Source organism: Danio rerio, chromosome 6 (genome assembly GCF_049306965.1).
Source record: "Danio rerio strain Tuebingen ecotype United States chromosome 6, GRCz12tu, whole genome shotgun sequence".
NCBI classification, from domain to species: Eukaryota; Metazoa; Chordata; class Actinopteri; order Cypriniformes; family Danionidae; genus Danio; species Danio rerio.
In genome coordinates, this window is record NC_133181.1 from 41,610,312 (window position 1) to 41,634,703 (window position 24,392).

General features: G+C 35.0%; 1 protein-coding gene across 5 annotated transcripts; it reads right to left on the reverse strand.

The window, feature by feature from the left end:
* Nucleotides 1-4,255: 4,255 nt before the first annotated feature.
* Nucleotides 4,256-20,062, reverse strand: eif4bb (eukaryotic translation initiation factor 4Bb). 5 transcript variants are annotated; one of them, XM_068221655.1, is made up of 15 exons: nucleotides 20,035-20,062; nucleotides 16,660-16,800; nucleotides 14,885-15,090; nucleotides 14,617-14,733; nucleotides 14,474-14,528; nucleotides 14,232-14,384; nucleotides 9,625-9,792; nucleotides 9,374-9,502; nucleotides 9,038-9,293; nucleotides 8,603-8,676; nucleotides 7,698-7,944; nucleotides 7,424-7,446; nucleotides 7,171-7,330; nucleotides 4,832-4,904; nucleotides 4,256-4,622 (listed from the first exon to the last, which is right to left on the reverse strand). In XM_068221655.1, exons 1-15 carry the CDS (start codon nucleotides 20,045-20,047, stop codon nucleotides 4,545-4,547), a joined length of 1,893 nt encoding a protein of 630 aa, XP_068077756.1. In that variant the 5' UTR covers nucleotides 20,048-20,062; the 3' UTR covers nucleotides 4,256-4,544.
* Nucleotides 20,063-24,392: the final 4,330 nt, after the last annotated feature.

Below are 24,392 nucleotides of genomic sequence, written 5' to 3' on the forward strand. Positions count from 1 at the left end.
GGCAGCCGAAGTTGGGCCGAGGGGTTAGTCTCCGGCAGGCGACAATCTAGCCGGAACTGGCCCGAGTGTATTTTGCTATCTGGGATTGCAGATACTTGTTCTTTCTGTCAGGAAAGCGAAAAAACTTTGACTTGTTACATGTACAATCTCAGAAAGTTTTGGTCGGATTTTCATAATTATTTGAAGAAATCACAATCAACAAACCAAATCTTCTAATTGAAAGATATTGTTATTGTTCTAGTCCCAGAAATAAAAATAAAGATATGTATTTTTTTTATTTTATATGCAAAATCCTTTATTCACAAACAGAATTTTCTTAAATCCTCTCCCTCATTTGCCCATTTTTAAATTTCAGTTGATTCGTGCTTAAAATTATGTTCATCGAACAACAAAAAAGTCCGCAAGTTATTAGAAACTTATGAAAATATTATGCTTCCAGTAAGTTAGTTTTTGATGCTGTCTGTGTTTCTTATTTAATTTCGAACTTCTCCTTTGTTTTCTTTTTCCCCATTTCTATTTTTTATTTTCACTTCTTGTTCTTAACAGTTTGTAATCATATGTACTTGTATTCCAGACTCTTACAGATTAATTCCTCATTTATTTTGTACATTTCTTCTTTTCTAAAAAAAAAAAAAAAAAAAAAAAAAAATCAAAACATTAATAAGCCTCATCTGATTTTTTTTTCTATAACTTTTATTTATAATCTTTTTAAACAGGAAATAATAAAAGGTAATTGAGCCTGACTCAGAATTAATGCTGATAACATAAAAACATACAGACACACTTGCCATCTCATCCCTTAACACATGAGAACAGTACAAACAATCACCAAACATACAAAATAGAGGGAAGCAGGCTACTCAACTGAGTGGCTACAGCGATAGTTGACCATCAGATGAGGAGTATGGGATTTTTAAAAAAAGTCTCAGTGTTGTTTTTAGATGATGTGTGATCTCATTCCAGGCTTTTGTGAATACATAAAAGAAAGATCTCTGTCCATAGCGGTTTTTAAAAGCTGCTAATGGCAAATATTCGTTTATTGCAGATCTGGTGGAACGATCAGTCCTTGTGTTAAATTTGGTACCAAAGCACAAAGGGCTGCTGAGGTAGCACTATTTAAAATTTGATAACTCAGTTTAATCCCTGTGTTCATAAAGTCATTTTGAATTGATAAAGCATTAGAGAGTGATGGAGCAAAACAGTGATGTGTCCAACCAGAAAGTCTATTGTGGATCTTACAAGCCCTATTGTACAGTCTAGCTATTGGCTCAAAAATATCATTGGTTGCAGGGGCATAGAGGACATTTTAAAACTGAGATTTTATATTCTTAATCGCTTGTTTCTAAATGGTCTAACTCTAAAAGGGAGGAGGACATATCCCCCTGTGCCCCCCTACTTGCTACGCCCCTGATTTGTTGTGAGAGACCAAACGGGCAAACAGTAAGACAAGATGGACAAGATTATGGCATGAGGATACGTTTCAGAAACAAAAAAAGACAAATTTGTCCTAAATTTCCCATAAACAAACAGCTTTTGTTTCAACTTTGGAAACAAAGCATATTTAAAAAAATAATAAATAAAACAGAGGTGAACTATAAGATGTAAGCTGTGCTGTGGTTAGCATACAGTTCATGTAATGCAAAAATGAAGCACATTACAAATGAGATTACAATAGCCCGTTTATGGTTATGGACAAGATTTCATATTCACATAAATAATTTATAGTTTAATCATCCTACTTTAACATTTATTTCTAAAAATCTTACAGCATGTCATATCATGATTTAAATTTCCTAAATACTGAATTTCTACTTATTTCTGAATGGGGTATATGCACAGCTAATGTTTTTCAACCAAAGATTAAATTTCAGTGAAAGTTTAATGTGACTTTTCAGCTCCATAAGGTTCCTTTGACAGCATCGATGTTGTAATATAATTACAATAGATTCAGGTAAATAGAAGCATTCATTTAGTTGTTCAAGCATAAAACACAAAGACCGCTTAACTGCTAGTGCTGTCAGTATCAGCAGGCGAAAGCAAAAACTCAATTGAAGATACTCGAGTAAAATAAACTATCATAATTTATAGACATGGCAGGGGGGAATTGAATTTAATGCAGAACTTCTTATCCGGTCTGATATCGTATATCTATCAGACAATGAACATGTTTTTAAAATTTATTTATTATAATTTTTTTTAAAGAGATCAGACCTTAAACGTGGCAATTTTATAATGGAAAGATAGCCCCCCTTTTGAAGTTTTCTAGATGCCATTTTCAGCTGATGAAAGAATCCATAAAGTAATGAAATTTTTACTTCAACTTCACAGTGAGCTCAGTACACCTGACGTTAACTACCTTACAAAGAAGCCACAATCGATTATAAAGAGGACTAACAGTACTTTACTTATGAAAACATTTCAAACATAGTGACGAGAGGAGCTCAAAAAAAAAAAAACCCGACTACTCCATGATCTAGGGAGTGCCCCCCATAATGGATAGTTCACCGAAAGCGTCGAGGCTGGCTGAAATTAAAAGTCTGTGTGCATATAGCCCCAAATTCGATTAAAATAAGTCAACTAAATCATAACCTTCAAAAGGTAATCTGTAAAATACAACTACATGCCATCCACCCAGCACTGGTTGTGTTAACCATATCAGCAGACCACAGAGCCATTACGTTTTATCAAAGCCATCAGGACGTCAAAAACATTGTTCTCATCAAATCTGATTCACAACAGCACCAGAGTGTGTTTAATTGACAGAGCACTGGAACATTTTCATGTGGAAGCACTGTTGTTGCATTCACTTTTATAAGAGCATTGCCACAGTCCATCTCGAGTGTCAAGGATGTTATGAGGAAATGTTATAACAGATCAACTCATTTCACTCGAAATAAAGAAACCTGACGATATGTGCTGCAGTAGTTCTGTAAGAATAAAATAGCCCACATAACGGTTACAGGCAAGGGAGTTCAGTTAAGGCAGCTGGGAAAACATGGACCAACAGCACAAAATGACCTCACAAAAGAATGCAACAAGCATCCCACCCTTAAGCAGCCCATAAACTCCATCCAATAAAGCACTTATGTGAAAAACACCTTGAGAAACAAACGAGGCTCAAAAACATGAAGATGGCTCTAGAATGTTACAAAAACAGTTTTCTAGTGGCACACATGCAGTCCAAGTATGGATTTTTTTTAGGTGTCAAGACTTTTACGGTAAGTAATATATTATAGCTCTGAGGGAAGGAAAAGCATGAAGAGTCTTGGACAGCTTATTTCAATACTCAATCACCAAGGGAATGGGAGGATCTGCACAGCCTCAGTGTTGGACTATTACACTAGTTTGAGAGCACTTTGAGGGAGTTCACTATCCTACCATTTGAGAACATGACAATACGTACAGGTTTGAGATGACTGAATGACTATGAAGCGGAAACTGTTTCAATTTGAGGCATTATAAGATTTATATAAGCATTATGAAGCCAGATCAGTTAAAAATTATTTATAAAATAAAATTCATACATGCATACAATTTGTAAGTAAAAATCATAAATATTTTTGCCAAATTAATTGTATTTGTGTATTTTTTTAATTTATGAATTGAATGTGTCAATTTTATAATCATGTTTTGAATTTACGAGTTGAATTTGTGTATTTCTAAATCATGTTTTGTTTTTTTTAAATTGGATTTGTGTATTTAATTTTTTTTTATTATCGAATTGGATTTGTATTGTTTAATCAAGTTTTAAATTTACAAATTGAATGTGTATTTTTTAATCATGTTATTAATTTACCAGTTGGACTTGTGTATTTTTTAAATTGTGTTTTGACTTTTCGAATCGGATGTGTATTTTTGAATCATGTTTAGAATTTTCAAATTGAATTTGTAAATTTTTTAATCGTGTTTTGAATTAAATTGGATTTGTATAGTTTTAAATGTACGAACTGGATCTGTCTATTTTTTTGTGGTTTGAATCACAGTTTGAATGAACAAATTGAATTAATGTACTTTTCAATCGTGTTTTGAATTGGCAAATTGGATTTGTATATTTTTGAATCATGTTTTACATTAAATGAGATTCATGTAGTTTTTAAGCGTGTTTTGAATTTATAAATTGGATTTTGTAAATGTGAATTGTGTTGTGGATATATGAATTACACATTGTAAATGTATTATTATTGAGACTGACCTGGCTTCATATTTTACATATGCTAACTGATATAAGAACAAAAAGGAGGAATACAGAGACAAGTTACAGTATCTTACATACTTTTTTATTTATAACAATGACTTTCAAATTAACAATGATTTTTAAATGTCTACACGTGTGAATGCATTCATCTACTCACTGCACTGATTTGTTTTTATTTTATTTATTTTTTTTATTAAAATGGGCCAGTTTCAGGAATACCTTTATAAATTTCCATAAATGTGACAGAAACAGCATTGTGGCCATTCTTTCAGCATGAGGGAACTCTAATTTGATCATGCTCATTTTCTCCTGTTGTGTGTTTCTGTAGTAGTTGATCCTTCCTAATTGTTCATTCCTCTCCATCACCTTCTTCTCCCTGGTCTCCGTCCATTAGCAGGGCAGCGTACTTGCTTGCAGAGCTGAACTTCTGTATGGAAAGGAAAGAAAAAAGAAAAAAAAAGTCTGAGTGCCATGTTTACAGTATTTGCTTTTGAATAAGTACCAGTAAGATGAACAACACCAAGTTTCCAACAATTTCAGTTTTTTGCAGGGTCAAATGGTTCTTTTAACTTAGACTACATTGAAAACGCTTTAAGAAATTCTCATTGAGGGGTCAAGGCCAGGTGAAGTACTCACAGGAGGAGCACTCTCTTCATACTTCTTTGGTTCAGAGGCTATTCTGGGATCTTTGTCCCGCTTGACCTCCTTCCTGTCAATTAAAACATGAAAGGGTTTAAAAAAAGATCCTTAAAAAATAAAAATATAAACTTTAAAATACCTTGAAACTATTATTTGTTGCTATTAAAGAACACAAAATGCAGCTTGCTCTTTTGCTTCATTGGTGAACTTATCAAATAATAACAACTGCAAAACTTTCTACTGAAAGTTGAATGAATCATTTTGTAACTAAAGCCAAAACTAAAATAAGTACACTCACTGTTTAATCCCCCTCAATTTGTGTTTCTTTCCTCATTTGAACGTCATAACATTTTAAAATTGCTTTCAAAATATAGTTGATGGTAACCAGTAAGTTCCATGTTGGAAAAAAAAAATGGAAGTCAAAGGACACCATAAACTGTCTCATCAACATCCGTCAGAATCTAAAAACAAGCTTATAAACAGGGCTGCACTATTAACCAGAAAAAGATCAATCGCAATTCAACTCCCCACACAATCTTAATCCAGGATATCTACGATTCAGCCATTAATATCTACAAGCTCGGGAGAGAAGGCAGTCACACAAGTCTTCACATTGTTTTATATACATTGCTTAGCAACATGAACACCTCCAAATGGTATTAAGAGAGTCACTTACTGTATTTATAAGATATAATTCACCCAAAAATGCAAGTTCTGTCTTAATCATATGATGTTTTCATGGCCGCGAAATGACCTGCGAGTTGATGCACTGTTTGTTGCCTACTGAGAGGCCTGCAGATATGGCCACGAATGATGTCTACTTTAGTGAACAGAACCTGCATAGCCTCTGAATAAAGTTGTAAATAACGTTTACGCGATGTTTTTTTCTTTCTCAAAGTGATGGCAGCCATGACATGAGCGCTATCGGCAGTGAATGTGAAACTGAAAGCGCACACACCACTTAAATAATCATATCGCATTTTAGAGTTATGATTATGACAAGCATTTGATGTTTGATCTTTCATAGAGAACAGTGTTGTGCATGAAAATAAACGTGTAACAGTGTCAGTATAACTACAGTAGTCTATAAAATGTTGAGCAGAATGCAAGAGAGAATCTGATAATGACAAATGTCTGATTTTACCAGTAAATAAAAATGTCTAATAATGCTGTCAATAGCTTTGCTTCCATCCAAAAATGTTAATTAACTTCATGCACATATCTGTACTATCGTATAAAAGATGTGCTACTAAAGCAGCGTTTCCATCCAACGAGTCAAAGCGAACATAATTGCCACTTCCTGATTATCTAGCGCCAAATATCAACAGTAAAAACAGAATTTGATGCGGGAGAAGCTGCGTCAATCTTTTCTTTATGTAATAAATGACTTGTGCCTCAAAAGACAATCCTGACAGGCAGTGAACGTGCGGTGACGCTCGTGATTCTGGATGTGATTAATAATATAATAACACTAATACTTAAACAGTTACAGCGTTTTAGAATGACCAAAACAACATTTTCGATGTTTTAGAATGTGCTCCGCCTGCTGGTTTATCCATTCACACATATTTGTCATCACATGATCTCATAACAAAATCACATGACTTTTTTTGATGGGCATTCTGGAAATTGTGCGGTAAAAGTGTTTGCATCGCAGTTTATGCACATTTTCTTATTGGATAAAAGTTTATCCTACTCAGTAATGCGCATACTTTTTTTTTTTTTACGTGCATTTAAAAAATGTATGCGCATCACGAGTTTCCATCAACAGTTTTTTTTTATTTGCATCACCAAAACGTGCATAAAAATAGGTGAATGGAAATTAAGCTAATAACAGATTGCAAGCATATGTATCGAACACAACAATTCAACTTTAGAATTATGAATGGTTGTATTCTCATATAAATCACTGTGGCTAAACAACCAGGCTAAATTTTAAGTCTGTTTAAGTCCACCATTCAAGGTCTATACAAAATTTAGCATTTTAACCAACAGTAGGCATAGACATAAGTATGAGAACAATATCCTTCTCGTATTAATCTTTATTTTACATCAGAGTCGTGAGAGAATCGTGAATTAGATTTTAAGCTAAATAAAAATAATTGTGATTTTCATTTTATCCAGAACCGTGCAGCTCTACTTAAAAAGACACTCATAATTGACTATTTTCTTTTTCTACATTAAAGTTGATTTGATCAATCTACATGGTAAAAAGATCTAGAAAAGGTTTTTTTGCCCTACAACAGATTTTGATACTGATCCTCAATTCAGCATGCTGTCAACGCAGTGAATTTATTAAGTTGATGACAAATTTAGTTTAGTAAAAGCATCCTCGCCTGTCTGAAGGCTCTCTCCGTTTCTCTTTATTTGGACAGTCAACTCCTCGTCCTTTGCCTACTCCTTCTACGCTTCCTCCTCCTCTCCCAACTCCTCCACCCCCTCCTCTTCCTGCAGGCAAAACTTTATCCTTTCTAACACCATCAACCCGGTTTTCATCTAGCAAACAGAACAAAGGACAAGTGAATAAACTGCACACATAAGTCCTTGTCACTTATGTTAAATTGTTAATGTGAAGACTTTTACCCTTGCCTGATTCTCTCTCATCCGCTGACCTATGTAAACAATAACAGAGACTGTGACTTTGGCCAATGTCACTTGTCAGTTTTACATTTACAGCTGAAGTCAAAATTATTTGCCCTCCTAAATTATCAGCCCCCCCCTGTATATTTTTCACCCACAATTTCTGTTTAGCGGAAGATCTGTTTCAACAACTGAGTTTGAATAACTCTCATCTTTAATAGGTTAATAATTTTGACTTTAACTGTATAATTGTACTTCCATAACTCTGTGAGAAAAATCCCACCTGTTGGGTCTAGGAGCACTTTTGTTGATAGGTGCATTTGCCGAGGGTGGTGCTTCCTTCTCATTAGCTCCACCCCCCAAGCTGCGTTTGGCCCAGGCGTTTTCTTTAGGCGGAGGAGCTGGCATTACCTTCAGTGGGAGACTTCCCTGATTGGAAGTAGGGGATGGAGATGTGGGAGAGATCGGCTCGCTCTCCTGGCCACTGAAGACTTCATTCTCTGAATGTTCATCATCTCGACACCTAGATCCTGATCAACAAAAACATGACTTTAACCACATTTTGTTCACTATTGGTAGGAATTTTCAATTTAAGTCACTGTGTGATTATTTTGTCAAAAATTGGAATTGGAATTGAAAGAGGATTTAAATGGGCATGTAATCCTGTTATCATTATAGACACCTTCAAATATCACCGTAAAAAAAAAAAAAAGTTCACCCAAAAAAAACCATTTACTCACCATTTAATCTCCCTAGTTTCTTTACTTTGTTGAAAACAAATATTTACATTTTGTGTAACACAAACAAATATAGAATTTTTTTTTAAAAACCTGTAACCATTTACTTCCACAGCAGGAAAAACTAATTTTATGAGAGTCAATGCTTACAGGTTTCTGTGATTTTTCAAAGTAAATGACTTTGAGTGTAACAGAAAAAAACAAAACAGAATTTTCAGTTTTGAGTGAGCTACCCTTTAAGATTTACAGTGGATTTTTCTATTTTCATTTCAATTTTTTTAATAGTCAGTAATTTTGTTTTATGCCTTTGTGATTTACAAACAGTAAATCAAACAGTGGAATATACATATCTATACAGCATTTAAGATTGTGTAGTTTTTCTGCATGACATACATATAAAGTTTTTGATATAGCCATGAAAAAAAATCTACTAGGAACATTAGTGTATTACCTTTAGGATGTGAAGATTCACTTCCTGTGTGTTGGCGCTCTTTAGGTGGCTCTTCACTTCTCCAACTCGGGTCTCTGAAAAAAAAAAAAGTCAACCATTGAAATCTTTCAGTTACCTTTATATCATAATTAACAAGTTACTTTTTTAGAGACTCCAGAAGATCCTGAACTATGTAATGTAGTATATGTAGCTTAAGTAATGTCAGAATGTTTTGTATGAGATCTATAATAATATGTGCTTTTTTCTGTGCCCTGTTTTTTTTTTAAAACATACAAAGTTTAAACGAATCTAACCTAGCCACTTTTTTCATTCTTTAAGTGAAAATTTGCATGTTGGCTGGTTTGATTAATTATTCTGATGTGCAGGTTCCAAGATGATGGCCTAGACATGAAGCAGGCAAGTTTCACATCACCCCATTTACTGGGCCCATCTCACCTGTCTCGTGGCCGTCTCTCTGAGGGCCTGTTCTTGTCCTCCTCCAGTTGTCTCTGGAGGCGTTCTTGTTCTTTCTTCAGCCTCTCCTCCACCTCTCTTTCTTTAGCAGCTGTGTCCACAGGCTTGGCTGCTCCAAATATAGAGGAGGCCCTGCTGGTATTTGTCGGGTTGCTCTGGGGGGACACGCTTCCACTCTGCTCCTCTTCTTTCGGGATGCTCCGTGGCTTCAGATTTAACTTGGGCCTCTGTGGAGGACCTAAAACAAAAAAATTAGACAATCAGAATAGAGACGTGCTACACTTTTGATTAAGTTGTATCTTTAGTGTTTCAATCTACCCCTCTCTTCTCTGCCTTCATCCCTCCTGTCCTCCCTATCTCCAAAGCGATCTCCATCTCGCCGGTCCTCATAGTCCCGTCTGAAGCCACTGCTGAATCCCCGACGTCCTCCACCACGTGAATCAAAACCTAACACAATCACATGAACAAACAATTAGTTATAACGCAAACTACAATATGCATGTACACCAAAAATTTAACTAGCATTCATGGTGGACTTTACATAATAAAAGTGAACTGTGTCAGCCAACCTCCACGATCATAGTCTCTGCTGCCTCTGTCATCGAAGCGATCCCTTCGGTCTCTGTCATCATAACGATCTTTTCGATCCCTGTCATCGTAGCGATCTCTACCACTGAAGCGATCATCACGCCGTGGACCATCTCTGAACCTGTCTGACTCGTAGCGGTCACGCGACTCTGCAAAGAGACAACAGCATGTCACTGATAATAAACATTGACTGCCAAAAACAGCACCATTAGGATCCTGATAAGCTAAATCAAAGAACAAACTGATATGATGCAAGTCTGCTTTGACAAATTGGGTAGACAAATTAGTCTAATAAAAGGTTCAAACTACAGTGGGTTGACATGAACACTTCGGCGAAATTTTATCTAAATGCATGTATGCATGCATGCATGTAATATTGCCAAATCAGCAGCATTGGCTATATTTCTAGCAACATTGGTAATAAATACCAAAATATATCATTAGTTTCTTAATTAACAAGTATTATGCAAAAACACACAAATGACAACATTGACAAAAAAGGTCATATTAGAGGTAGGGTTGGGTATTTTTTTTTTTTTTTTCCGATACCGGTGCTAAATCGATACTTTTAAAACGATACCGGTGCCAAAACGGTGCCTGAACCGCTACTTTTTAGCCACAAAATGATAATGGATACCTCTTCAACAATATTTTATTTGACAAAATTTTTTTTTTTTAATAATTTTAATAGAACAATATAATGACAGTTTAAAGTAAACAGGTAAGAGCCACATACTTTTAGGAGCACATTTTAACTTATCACAAAATACTTAAAACATTATTCGAAGTCATTTGTTTTCATGCATCACTCTGCAGTCTTCATAAACAAGATTAAAAGATTAAAGATTAAACTCAAAATAATCTTCCTTGTTCATTTATTTGACAAGTAACGTTATACTGGTGTAGGAGAACACATTTCTAACATTCAAGTACATCAAGGCACATTGTTGCACCTGTAAACTTTAACAGGCCTACAGTTGAAGTCCTTTTATTTTGCCCTCCCTTTCATTTAAAATAATGTTTCTGAAAATTTTTACAGTGTTTCCTAAAAAATAATTATTCTGGAGTCATAATAAGTTCTATTTCTTATTGTTTATTTTGTGAATAAAAGCTGTTTTTAATTTAAATAAAAATAAGGTCAGTATTATTAGCCTCCTTAAGAAATATTTACAGTATATTTTTGATTTACACAACAAATTAGTTACAAAATAATTTGACTAATTATTTTAACTTTCGTAGTTGACTGATTAAGTCTGAATTACACTTTTATCTTAATAAAAAAACTAGAAAATACTTAAAGGGACTTTGTCTGAAAACAACTGTCTTGCAAAATAACTAGTAAAATATTATGCACTGACTGTCAGCAAGGGGAAGATAAAACAGTAGATATTAGAAACGAGTTATTTAAACTAATATGTTTACAAATGTGTTGTAAATAAATCCTGTGTTGAAGACGGATATGAAAAATGAAAGAAGGCAAAACTAAACGAGTTGAATACGACTTACATGAGCGTGACTGAAAACTACATTTGATCATGTGTTAGATCTGTTCTTTGGTACTTGCCAACTGTAAATTCAAGACTGCATTTACAAACGTTAAACTATGTACACTAGATTTTTGATTAATAATGGTCTCTGCATAGCAGAGGACTTCCTATATTAACAGTGTTAAAATCGCTACTGAAAACATAAGTCTAGTATCATCAACTGTGGACATTTTGATAGTGTTTCACAACCTGACTGAAGTTTAATCTTTTTATTACCTGTGTCAATTTGGGCGTTAACTTCTGACGAATGCGGGGAACTGATGCGCGCAGCACCGTCACAGAGATAGCAAGTGCCGCGAAAACAGAGGGGGCGAGCATAAGCGAATGCTCGAGGGAGCGATTGCTCGTGACACCTAAAGCACGCGAGAGAGGCTCTGCCTTTGAGCCCTTAAATGTAAGATTAAGTTTGACATGTTTCCCCCTTACACGCAACTTTTGTAAAGACAGTTGCTGTGTCAGAATCCTTGCTTTTAAAATACGCTTTAGAATCCTTAGTTTAAGCAAATTGAATGAACGTGATCATGTGTGTTGATCTGAAGAGTGTCGCTCTTGCTCACCGAAAATCGCTGAAAAACCAGGCTGAATGCGCTGTACTGCGCACGTTGCGTGCGTCTGTTCCCTAGTTACAATAACAATAGCCTGATATCGCCTGTCCGTATTCCTCAAAGTTGTTTAGAATTAAATGTTTAATGATGCTGTGACAACGCCTATGTGTGTCTTTTTTCATGCACCCCTCACGTCCTTGCTGCAGCACCGAAATTAGGCACAGAAATTTATATGCTGATTTAATACCGGTACATACCAGTTACCAAGGTACCGGTGCTATAATGGCAGCGGGTTTCGGTACCCAACCCAAATTAGGTCTAAAAGTCCTCCAAAAGACACCTTTTTAAAAAATTCCTAAAAATATTTTCCTAATAAAAACATTGTCTAATATTACAATAATTCATTGTCAGATTTGCATCTGATTTTTTTCTTGCATAAAAGCATGATAAAATGCTTACAAAGAGCCAAAGACCTCCCAAAAAAATAAATAAATAAAGATTTTATTTTACACTGGCTTTATTCAGCTCCAAGACATAATAAATGTACAAATGTCTTTTTAACTGCACTTTATTAAAGGGTCAAAAAACACCAACACATTTTTTTGAGCTGTTGACAGTCGTATATGTGTCCCACACTGCTAAAAACACTATTAGGACACCTATATTTCACTAAAAAGTGAAAATTGGTTGTTTTTGCGTTATTTTGAGCAAAGTCATACTTCCGGTTTGAAACAAATTTTTGAAGCTGCATCACGGCCATGAGATCTTAGTATGTATTCCAGCGTGTACACTGGACATCTGTACCTGGGAGTTCCTTGTTACGTCTCTGAGTGTGCTGCATTCATTCAAGACTTGGTTCAAACCAATCCACGCGCTCTATTGGGTATGCGGTGCAACTTCATTAATATGCATGATAGCTTCCAAGACTGTTTAACCAGTTAGTGTTTAGACAGCAGAGAGATGCCACGTTGTGTTGCCAAGCGGGAGAACATGAATTGTTTGGAGATACGGGTGATCAGTGCTGCTTTTGTAATTTGTTGCAGTGAAGGTTTTTTTTCATTTTCTCTCTATGAAAGCACAGCTGTACTCACATGTGGATTACAGTGCATGCGAAGCGTGACAAAAATTCATGTCTGAGTAACATTTTTTACCCAAGAGCTTTTCTCATCTGGAAATGGTGAAATCCGGATTTGCCGCTCATCTCCTTTTAATGAAGACGCAGCTCTAGTTGCTGTTATTTGTCCTGTCTCTACAGATTTGGTAAGTGAGCGACCAGTGGTCTTTGTTTGTTTATTCAGAGGCAAAGTTATCGTCAGCAGTTCTCTCTCTCAGTGTTTAAAGACAGACCTTTGTCAAATTATTTCTTAAGTTAATAAAGTTTACCGTACTTTAATATCACTACAATATTATGGACTGTAAAAAGTGCTGTAAATGCTGCTCTCCGAGTGTAAACATGTAAGCACCACAACCAAACTTACCCTCAAGGAGGATTTTCGCTGCATTTTGTGACAGGAGTAACACACACGGCTTTCTGACGCTACCTACCGAGTGTATCTAAATTACAGAGAAATGCGGAAGGCGTTTTTCTCTCATTCGCCGTGCGGTAACAAACATTGCATGAAAGCTACACAATTCCAGCAATTCCAAACATCAAATATCTCGTTCGTCACGAGGGGCATGAATGAAATTCCTGAATGAAAGAGCCAAACTGCAGTTAAAAGTCCACCATTTAATAATTTGGCAAATAATTTGATTACTGAGGTCCATGTAAACACAGTCACACTGTCTTTCTCCTCTGTGTTTATTTTGACTGTGAAAATCAGCGCGTGCCCAAACCGGCAATACCATTTTTATGCAAATTTTTACGGACCTTGCCTTTTCCCTCCTCAGAAACTCCCCCCTAAACAGAGCTGGACACGATCACTTTCTTGACTTTTTCCAAAGTAGAGGTGTGAAAAAACCCTGCTGAAACAGAGGGATTTCATGGCCCTTTAAAACTAGGGACTCTAAATCGACGGTTAGACTATAATGGTATAAATTCATGATTTAACACATGACTAGGGTTTGAAATGATGTTCCCTGCCAGCCTTTTGAGGTTCTTGTAATATGAACAGTGAAATAATTTCTCAAAAAGCTTTCCTACTATCTTTAAACAGATTTTAATCTGGTTCATCAACTTTGTTTTTAGACACAGACGGACTTGCATACCACACAATACTGCAGAACACATATGAGTACAGACATAAAAAATTATTCAAGAATTTTTTCGATGCTCCAAAAGATCGAAGACGTGGCAAAAAAATTATTCTTTGATTTATCTTAGTTTATTGTTATATTGTTTCAAAATTTACATAGTATTAAAATGTTTTATAGTCAACTTATTTTGACATAAGTCACAAATTGGATTTAGTGAATTTAATTTCAATATTAGTCATTCTACAACCTAAAAAAAACCTGTTTTAAGCATGACATTAACTGTGCATCTGTCTGACTTACTGTCCCCATATCCATCATCTTTGCGTGGGCCATCATCTTGGTCTGAGCTTGGCCGTGCCCTCCAATCAGAATCAGTCTTATCAGGACCACTGTCCATCCCACGGCCACGATCTCTATCCCTGTCTCGGCCTGACATCATTCCACTGTCCCGCTCTGTAGAAACATGACAATAACTTTAGTCAAGAAAAATACTCTTACAAAACTAAATACAATTTGTAAAAGTTTGTATATTATCAATTCACCTTTGTCATTGGACTGATCTGCGATATCCACTCGGATACGTCTGTTGCCAAGATTCTACACACATTTAATGAACATTTAATAAAAATAAAAAAGCAGAAAAAAAAAATCAATGTATTAAGCTTAAATTTGATTAAACACCCACCTCTTCATTTAGACTGAGAGCACGCAAAAGTGATTCAATATCATCAAATTCAGCATAACCAAAACCCTTAAGTCTCTCTGGGTTATTTGGCTCCCGTGGCAAGCGTACTGCACTGATCTGAAAACACAAACACATATGAAACACATACAGTTACACATATTCTGCATCCATCAAGTGCTAATGCAAACACTCCCTTCAATACTATTGTGAAAAAGTATGCATGTTGTCCAAGCATCTGGTTTATAAAGATGCATATGATCTTACTGACCGCAAGGCCTCTGAAGAAGTCCCGGATGGATTCCTCACTCACGTCGTAGGGCAGGTTACCGAGGAAGGCGGTGTAAGGCGGGCTGCGGGGCAGTCGAGAGCGGTCGACGTTTGGCTCTCGTGCTGCACGGGGCGCAGTTGGCAGGATGGAACGATCAATGGGAGGAGCTCGATACGTGTCCTCCACAGTATGCCAGGAAGTTGAAACTATAGAGGAAGACAATGAAACACCACAGAACAGGATTTCTTTGAGAAGATCTCAAAATACACCAGATCTTGTTTAAAGTTACATTTAGCCTCCGGGGTTGATGTGGCCAACAAGACAAAGAGAAATTGTTTTGAGCACCACATTTAAAATGGCAGCTTAACTTGTCTATAAAAAAACTACAGCATGCTGCTCAGACACATTTGTATTTGCTCTGTTTGGATGCCAATGTAAATTATGTTATAAACATAATAGCAACTTTCATAGATGGTGTGTCAAAACCTAGATTAAATAAAGCATGATGGTTCAAAACCACCATCTGACCAGGTTTAACGGCAGCTCTCTTGCCCATGGAATAGCAAATAGTTCTAAAAAGTCTTGCCAGATGGACCAGTTCTGACTGAGGATCAAGGAGGCTTCGTAAGCAAGGATACACAGTTAATGTGAATAAGCATCAAGTTATTGTTAATGTGCGCTGCTTCAACAGTTCCTTTAATTTTAATGTAATGTACTATTAAGATATAATATAAAAATGCAGTTAATAATACCCGTCAATAATTCATTGCTAATAACAACAAATAAAAAAAACATCCAAATATGGTGTTTTGTGGACGGATGAAGCCGTTAGAATATAAATATTAATCTCTAATATTCGAGAATCCTGACTTGTAAGCAAAATCAGTTGTGTTCAGTATTTATTAAATGATGACGCTTTCAAGTGTTACTAAAGGACATATTATTTCACTCGATTTAACTCCTCCATCCTCACATCTTTTCCTTGCAACTTTCTCTCAAATCCTGAGGGGGTGGCAAAGAGAGGGAGGAAACAAAGATGCACAAATAAGACTTGAGAAGCACCCACAGATTATGATCAAAAGTGTAGTGGCCAATCATGTCCTTTTCAATCGCTTGCTTTCGCACAAGCAGAGTAACATGGATTCATGAAACATAAACAACTAGTAAAAAGAAATGCTTTTTTAATGCATGTTGTCTGCTTGTTAAGTGTGACGTCATGCGAAGCGACTTCTTGGTCAAAGCCCTCTATCAAACTGTATGGGGAGACTCAAATAGTAATAATAAATGTATAAATATATATATACACCTATATATATCTCCATGCCTAATATCTGATGGCTAGAAAGTGATTAATTTTTTTTAGAAAGAATATTTTTATTTTATGTATTTTTTATGTTAAAATATTGGTGTCTGTGACGCAGCTAGTTCAGAGACTGTTCTGTACACTATGATTTTATATGAAATTCACTTTCATGTGTGATATGACTAAAAAGTGGTCACAAACAAATATTTTCCTAATTCTAACGAGTAGCAGCTTGAACCCAGAAACAGTATACCATACGTCTTAAAAAGCGGATTAACAGATGGAAACAAAAATGAGTCAGACAATTTGTGAGCAAATCCCTGAAAATGCATGATAAAACCAGTGGAAACAGAGCCAATGATTCCATCTCATTTCCGGTTGATACATTTACACAAATTGTTTTATTTTGTCATGTTACTAAAAGAATCTAGGCTGTTTGGATTTTAAAAATGAAATTCCAGCCTTTACTCACCATCTCCTTCCAAGTCATCAGTCTCGTCGGCCCAGCTGGTGGCCTTTGTGGTGGGGAAACTGGGAGGTGCATTGCCACCAGTTTCATCAGCAAGAAAATCATTGAGAGTCAGGGTCTTCCCCTTCTTCTTATTCTTCTTAGCTAAAGAAAATAAAAACATGCTAAGATTACTAGTTTTTAGACAAACTTATGCATTATGTCAGAGGGAAATGACAGCAGTGAAAGATTTTATTCTTTCATATTGTGACAAACATGTGTGAATATGAGCTTGCAGTGGAACTTTAACATGTGGTGAAGATTTAAAAGGTTCTTTTTCTATGCTGGATTTTGATTTATTGTACAGATCAGATTTTTTTTTTTGTTTAGTTTGGCTAGTATCAGATTTGGCATGAACTGATTACAATCCTGAACTGACCTGTACATGCAAAAGAAAGATCTTCAGACCGCATCACGCCATCATTTGGAGGTAAACACTGAGGCAACTGAAGTTAGTTTTATGTTTTTTTATTAAATAATAATTGAATCACAAGATAAAGAGGACGAAGAGTGAAGTTGGAATGCTTTTATAATAGAATATTTCCTTAAACTTAATTTATTATGTATAGCTGTGTATTCAAACACGTATAAATGTATTTAAACACTTCACTGTGCTTCTACACAGAGAGGCCGGAAATATGGCAAAAGTCAATCTACAGTGACATAAAAGTCACGTGAACTCAGAATAGTGGTTCAGACTGAGGTCACATTGCAAAATATCTGACCTGAATCAGATTTAGGATCCCTAATAAAAAACATCATATAAATAAAAAATAACAACATATATAAAGCAAAAAAGTTATGTACAGACAACCAAAAACATTTTACTGCTACAATTTCCATCAGCGCAAACTTATCCCATAAATAAAGTTCCCAAAATCAATAACATGCGTTCAGAAAACAGAACTGTGAAGAGTAGGACAATGTTCATTTCACGCGAACTGTAACATTCAGAATAAGATTATGATTTGAAGGTCCCCACCCTAGCTAGGACATGGTGTTAGAGATAACAGGCAATGCATGACTATGCCCAAATGAATAAGCAATAATATATTATTCAAAGACGTTCTCACAATCTTTAAAAGTGCAAAGTTTTACTTGTAATTACCTGGAATTGTAGGAACCTCTCAACGCCCTTCATGTAAATGCAAAATCCATAAAAGATGCTAATTGTTTTTACACCTCTCACAAAATGTTAAGCAATGTCACCCCCAAGTGCAAAAAAGTACTAATGACACAAACTGAAGAGGTGAGAAAGCACACACATACTGTTCCTGTATTAGATGTAGGCATGGGACAACAACCGTTTTCAAGGTATACCACGGTTTGGAAAAGTCAAAGCTTTAAAACCAGCAATATTTTCTGCTATACCGTTCCTACAGTACATGTATTGAAGTTTTTTTTTTTTTAGACAACAGTACTTTCAGCTGAAATATCCAATGATGCCGTTTTAAATTGTGAAGAAATCTGTAGTATCCGTTTAATACTAATAAAAACAGCAGAAATCTATAATTCATACATGTTTACTAATTCAAAATGTTTTAAATATTTCTCAAAATAAAATATATTGTGTTCAAATGGGGAAAAAATGTATTTTTACCAAGATATTTAAAAAATAACGCAGTAAATGCAATACCATAAAAAAAAATATTTTAACCAAGGTTTTCATACCGTCAGAATCTTATACGTTGATGGACTTGCCTAAAAACACTTTTATAATGTCACTGGTGTCAAAGGATGCCATTGATTTGCAAACTGTTGTTCTAGGTCAGTGATTCTCCAACTGTGGTACGTGTACCACTAGTGGTACGTGGGCTTCCTTCTAGTGGTACGCGAAGGAATCAAGTATGTCATATGTACATGCTACATGTTTTTAAAAATGTTATTAAAAAATGATTTATATATGAATATGATGACATGTAGCCCATGTTTACAGGCGTTGATAAATAGGCTACTATGTTAATACTTTACAGGAGTAAAGGAGTTTTTTTTTTTACTTTTTAATAACAGTAACCTATCATTTTTAACTTTTAAAAGCACATTTTAATTTAAATGTTGACATTTTGAGTGAGTAGTTACGTTACTGTATTTCAATACTGGTCATTATGATGGTACTTGGAGAGACTTTTTTTCCCCCTGAGGTGGTACTTGATGAAAAAAGTTTGAGATCCACTGTTCTAGATGATTTATAAAATGCAAGTCAAAAGCTATGTGCAGTAGAAATGCTACTTGCACAACAAAATGTATGTCCATTACTGGCAATATACTGAGCAAAACAACGGTTTGAACAAGAAGCAACATTGTTACATTTTAACACTGCACAACAAACTGTCCTAAGAACGTCCATGACGGCCTGGAAAGCAGTAATAACGTGAGCATAACGTTACACTGTTACCAAAAAAGCCGCATTCATGATGTACACCCCATCAAAACATTATTTAATAAGACCTCGAGGTATTGACAGGACCGTTGGATTCTCTTTTTGTCTGGCATTTCATGGATTTAAGTATCAGTTTCAAGCTAAAACAAAATAAAAGGTGAATCGCCAACATCTCACATGGCCTGGAGTAAATTACGATCACGTCTTCGTTGAGTAAATGATCACTTTAAACAATATTAATAAGCTACATATGGTCTTGACACAGAGATATGAGCAGAGGATAAACTAACTTATATTTGATCATGAATTAATAGGCTACGAAATACCAACAAGTTAATGAATGCTCATCTGAAAACACAGAAACGAGTGAAAACTGCACACGAACAAATATTTATGGTGAACACGAGCTAACGGATGCACTTAGGTGACTCAACCCCTATCATTACAACATCGTTGTTTTATAATCATAGGGGAACGTCCATTTCAGCTCTATATCCGCGTCTCCGCCACGCACGTGGTGACCTCGTCCCTCCTATGCAACATTCTGCGCATGCGCGCCAAGCACGGGTTATTAGCACCATCCAGAACTTCATGCACTTACCATAATATACAAACTTTACGTGTGTTAATCATATTAACTATCAAGCACATTAAATCACCCGAACATCCGTTAGCGAAGTCTTGTCCAGTCCTAAAACTCCAAATAAAAACAGAATAGGGGAGGCGCATGCTTTGGCCGCTAGCATATTGGCTAATTCATTTGAGCATAAGGCTTCCCAATACAACTAATCCTTCATGCTTTGCGTTTCCCCTAGTATATTTTGAAGAGCCGTGTTTGATCAAAACGCATATTGTACATGCCGTAATCGTTATGGTTGAACCCAAGAGTGTTATATAAATTTGTTTTGATCTGTTTTGCAAAGAAGCCAACAAACGAAGGCAGAGCGCATTATTCTCACCTGACGCCGCCATGTTGGAGAGTGTTCTGGCGGAAAAGTCCCGGATGAAGGCGTCAGGGGTTTGTCACGGGGGCGGACAGACAGGCATCTCACACACACGAGAACATGACCGAGAAGTTGTTAGAGGATGTGAAAGCTGCTAATAATCATTTCTGGAAACTGAGAGAGCAAAAGCCAAAATGGACAGCAAACCCAGAGGCATGCATATATAGAACAAGCTGATTTGCTTTTATTAAAGCTTTTAATAGCATTTGCATCACAAGGAAATTTTAATCTCTTGTAATGCTATCACAGCTGCTTTTTAAAGCAAATTCTTTTATCTACACAAATTTTGGTTTTCTTCTGTTTCCCTCATTAAATACTTAATTCATGTACAGTACAATATTGTTTTTATTAGTATAATATACCTTATAGAAAACTACAGTATTAGGTAATTCGTTATTGTATTATCATAGAAACTATAAATTCTACAACAGATTATTCAAGTAGCCTACTATGGATCAAAGCACTGTATTTACTATAAATGACATATTTTCTTATGTGGGTAATTAGTAAATGGGTCATTGTTGGTCATTTAAAATCTGCAAATGACCTCTGAATTTTAATAAAGTCATTAACAGTGTGATAATATAATTTGTTCAACAATTTTAGAAGAGTAGAATATCATTGAGCTCATCCACCCCCTGTTGGTGTGATTTATAACAGCAAAAGCCTTTATAAACCATATTATGCATATTTATTTAGTCATAGCTAGGGCCAGACGAAATCTGCAGACGTTTTTTTGCTATTTCTGCGGAGAATTTTGGTAAAAATCTGCGGATTTCTGCAGAATTATTTTGGGAGTATCGTAAAACCTTAATATCTATTTAAGTTTTATTTAATGTTTACAATGCAAATGCATTTATATCCACTTTACTTGGTAAAATAAGCAATTCTGTTATTTAATATATCTACTAAAAGACAGAAAATATTACCCTACACACTGCATTGTACATAAATCAGATGAAAATTTTTATATTAGTCAATAATATTACATTAATTATTTAAAAAACTGAATAATTATAGATTTACACACATTAACTCAAGTAAATAAACAGAATTAACGATGGACTAAAAATCTGCGGAAATCTGCAGAAAATCTGCGGAATTCTGCTTGCGCAGATTCCGTGTGGGCCTAGTCATAGCCATTATAATGCAGATTGCAAAATAATAATTATATCAATGTTTACTTAAAACTCATGAAAATAAAAATGCATTCAATTCTGAGGACTCAAATATTACTTGTACGCATTTTGCACCTCGGAAGAAGTCAATTTGATTGAAGTGTGATTTCCTTTTGGATTATTGCAGTGGTTGTGGAGGTCAAACCTTTCACAACTCCAGAGATAAATGTTTAAGGAAACAATTATGTAAAAAAAAAAACAAGTGGTGTTAAAGGGATAGTCCCCACAGCAATGAAAATGTATGGAAAACATTTAATCTGAGCTAAGCATTAGCCCCCCCTATGCAAGCCAAACCTGTAAGAAAAAATTTAGATTCTGAGATCTTTAGAAAATGTTGCACTTCCATTCGTTTAATCATTTGGTAGATGCTTTTTCTTACAGAATGAGATTTTAGGTAATATTATCTATCACAAACACTTTCTTAAATTAATTTATTCAAAATTTCTTAGTTGCTTATTTAGGTGTTATATAATATTATATAATAATTTATTGATGCTTTGTTTTTTCTGAGAACAAATAATTTAAAGAGACTGTATACTGCAAATCCTAGCTAATCTATAAAAGGATGAATGATTTTATCAGTTAATACTACAGCAGGTTATTGTAATCTTGGCTGATGGACATTCTAAGGTGTGCAGGCTTTAAATGGCATGCATAAGAATCTAGTCTTACAAGAGAAGATTGAGGAACAAACTTGACAATTATCTTGAAATGCAACATCTGAACAATGTTTAGGTGTGGTAACTATTAATAGAACATTTAATTTGTATTAGAATTAAAAATGTTGGGATTGTTTTATGTACCACTTTACATAGATTACCACCCCCCAAAAAGTAATTGATTTATTGAGTTTGTTTTAGGGTTTTTTGTTATAAATTTATTCATTAATTTTCCTTCGTGAGGCGACAGTGCTAACAACTGAGCCACCATGCCACCCCACTATAATTTCATTCATCCAGAATTTATTTTAAGGTTCAGCATTATGATTTTCTGAACTTTATTCATTCATTTTCTTTTTGGCTTAGTCCCTTTATTAATCCGGTGTCGCCACAGCAGAATGAACCGCCAACTTATCCAGCACATGTTTTACGCAGCAAATGCCCTTCCAGCTGCAACCCATCTCTGGGAAACATCTATACACACTCATTCACACTCAAACACTACAGATAATTTATACCCAATTCACATGTACTGCATTTCTTTGGATTGTGGGGTAAACTGGAGCACCCAGAGGAAACCCATGCAAATGCAAACTCCACACAGAAACGCAAACTGACCAGGCCGAGGCTCGAACCAGCGACCTTCTTGCTGTGAGGCGACAGCACTACTTTCTGCGCCACTGCGTTGCCCTCTGAACTTTATTAAAAATAAATAAATAAATAAAAATTAAAAGAATGAAAAATATACAACTAAAATGTTTAAAATGGCTCAAAATACTATAACGACAGGGAAACACTTTACAATGAGGTTGAATTAGTTAATGTTATGAACAGACATTAAACAATACTTTTACAGCAAAGTTTATATAATCTCTTACGTTAATTTATGAAAATAAATTTGTTCAAGTTAACTCATAGTGCATTACTAATTTTATCAAGCCTAAATTATAATATTTGCTGTACAAGTATTGTTCATGTTAGTAATTGCATTAACTTACATAACTAATTTGAACCTTGTTGTACAGTGCAGCACTGAATCTGCCCTCTATAACAGATTTGCAATGACACTGCAAAATGTGTTACTGCCACATGCTTTAGTTTAGATCACAATTAGTGTCTTAAACTCTTAACAGATATACTGTCACTGTTGTATGTGCATTTTGCCAACACCGTTTTTTAAATATCTGTTTGTCACAAATTCTGATAAAGGGAGCTTAGCTTAATTGCTGTTTAATGAAAGATGTCTTTAATAAATCAACCGTCTTTTAATATCTGAAAACAGTACTGTCTACCATATTGGGATTAGCTAAGCATTACATAACATAGGCAAGGTTTTGGAATATGCAACAAAACCTGTTAGTAATAATATAATTTACTATCATGAGTTAAAAATGAAAAATACTTCTACATCATCTATTGAGCTAATGTTAAATTCCACATGTGCTAATGCATTATTAAAGTTGTATAGTTAATATTATTAATGTAAAATTTACAAGGACTAACAACGAACGAGTACATTTTCTTTCAGTAACATTAGCAAAAATTAATAAATACTGTAATAAATGTATTGTTCATTTTAGTAAATGCATGAACCTTATTGTAAAGCTTTACCCACTGCTGACTAGAAAACACTGGGAAAAAGTTCATTAATTAAGAGTCACATGAGTGTTTGTGATATTTATTGACATTATTTCAGTAGTTTGAAACAAAACGTTTTCAGGATTATCTAATTACAGTTTAAGTTAATTACAGTTTAAAAACAAGTTATCAACTGCAAATACTTCTTTTTACTATATTACTGATTTAGTTCTGTAACTATTTTAAACTTTTAAAATAGTAGTTTTATATAGAATACAGTAGAAGTGACTAGGTGCGTTCGACTTCAGCGCTGCACAGATTGATCGAAATCTGTCTTAAAGCAGTGCATGCCAGTTAGAAATTTTGTCCAGATTGATGCTGCACCGACGCCATGTGACTGTAATGCTGCGATCACACCAGACGCGGAAAGCGCGTCAAGCGCAAATGATTTACATGTTAAGTCAATGCAAAAGCGTGAATAGACATCCTGCGGCGCGATACGCGCGAATGACGTATTCAGCTCCATAAACTATTTAAATCATATATTTTAGTAAACAACCTAAATATTAACTCAAATAAGTCTTACAGACCTGAAATAAAATAATCATGATTGATCCTGACACCCCTATAAAGATTCCTTAACAAATAAAATATATAAATATTTATTTCCTGTCAAGCCGTTTATGCAGAAATTTTAAAAATGTTAATGTACCTGCTCTTTCTGGGAAATTTCAACTTAAAGTGAAGCTCATTTATTTTGCTCCTTTTGTTCAATCTTTTTGGATTAAAGTGCTTTTTTAAAAATGCTTTCATTATCCAAAATAAACTTAATTATTGTTAAAGACTTAAACAAAACTACTTGTTTTAGGTTTTACACTAATATATATTAGAAAGTTTC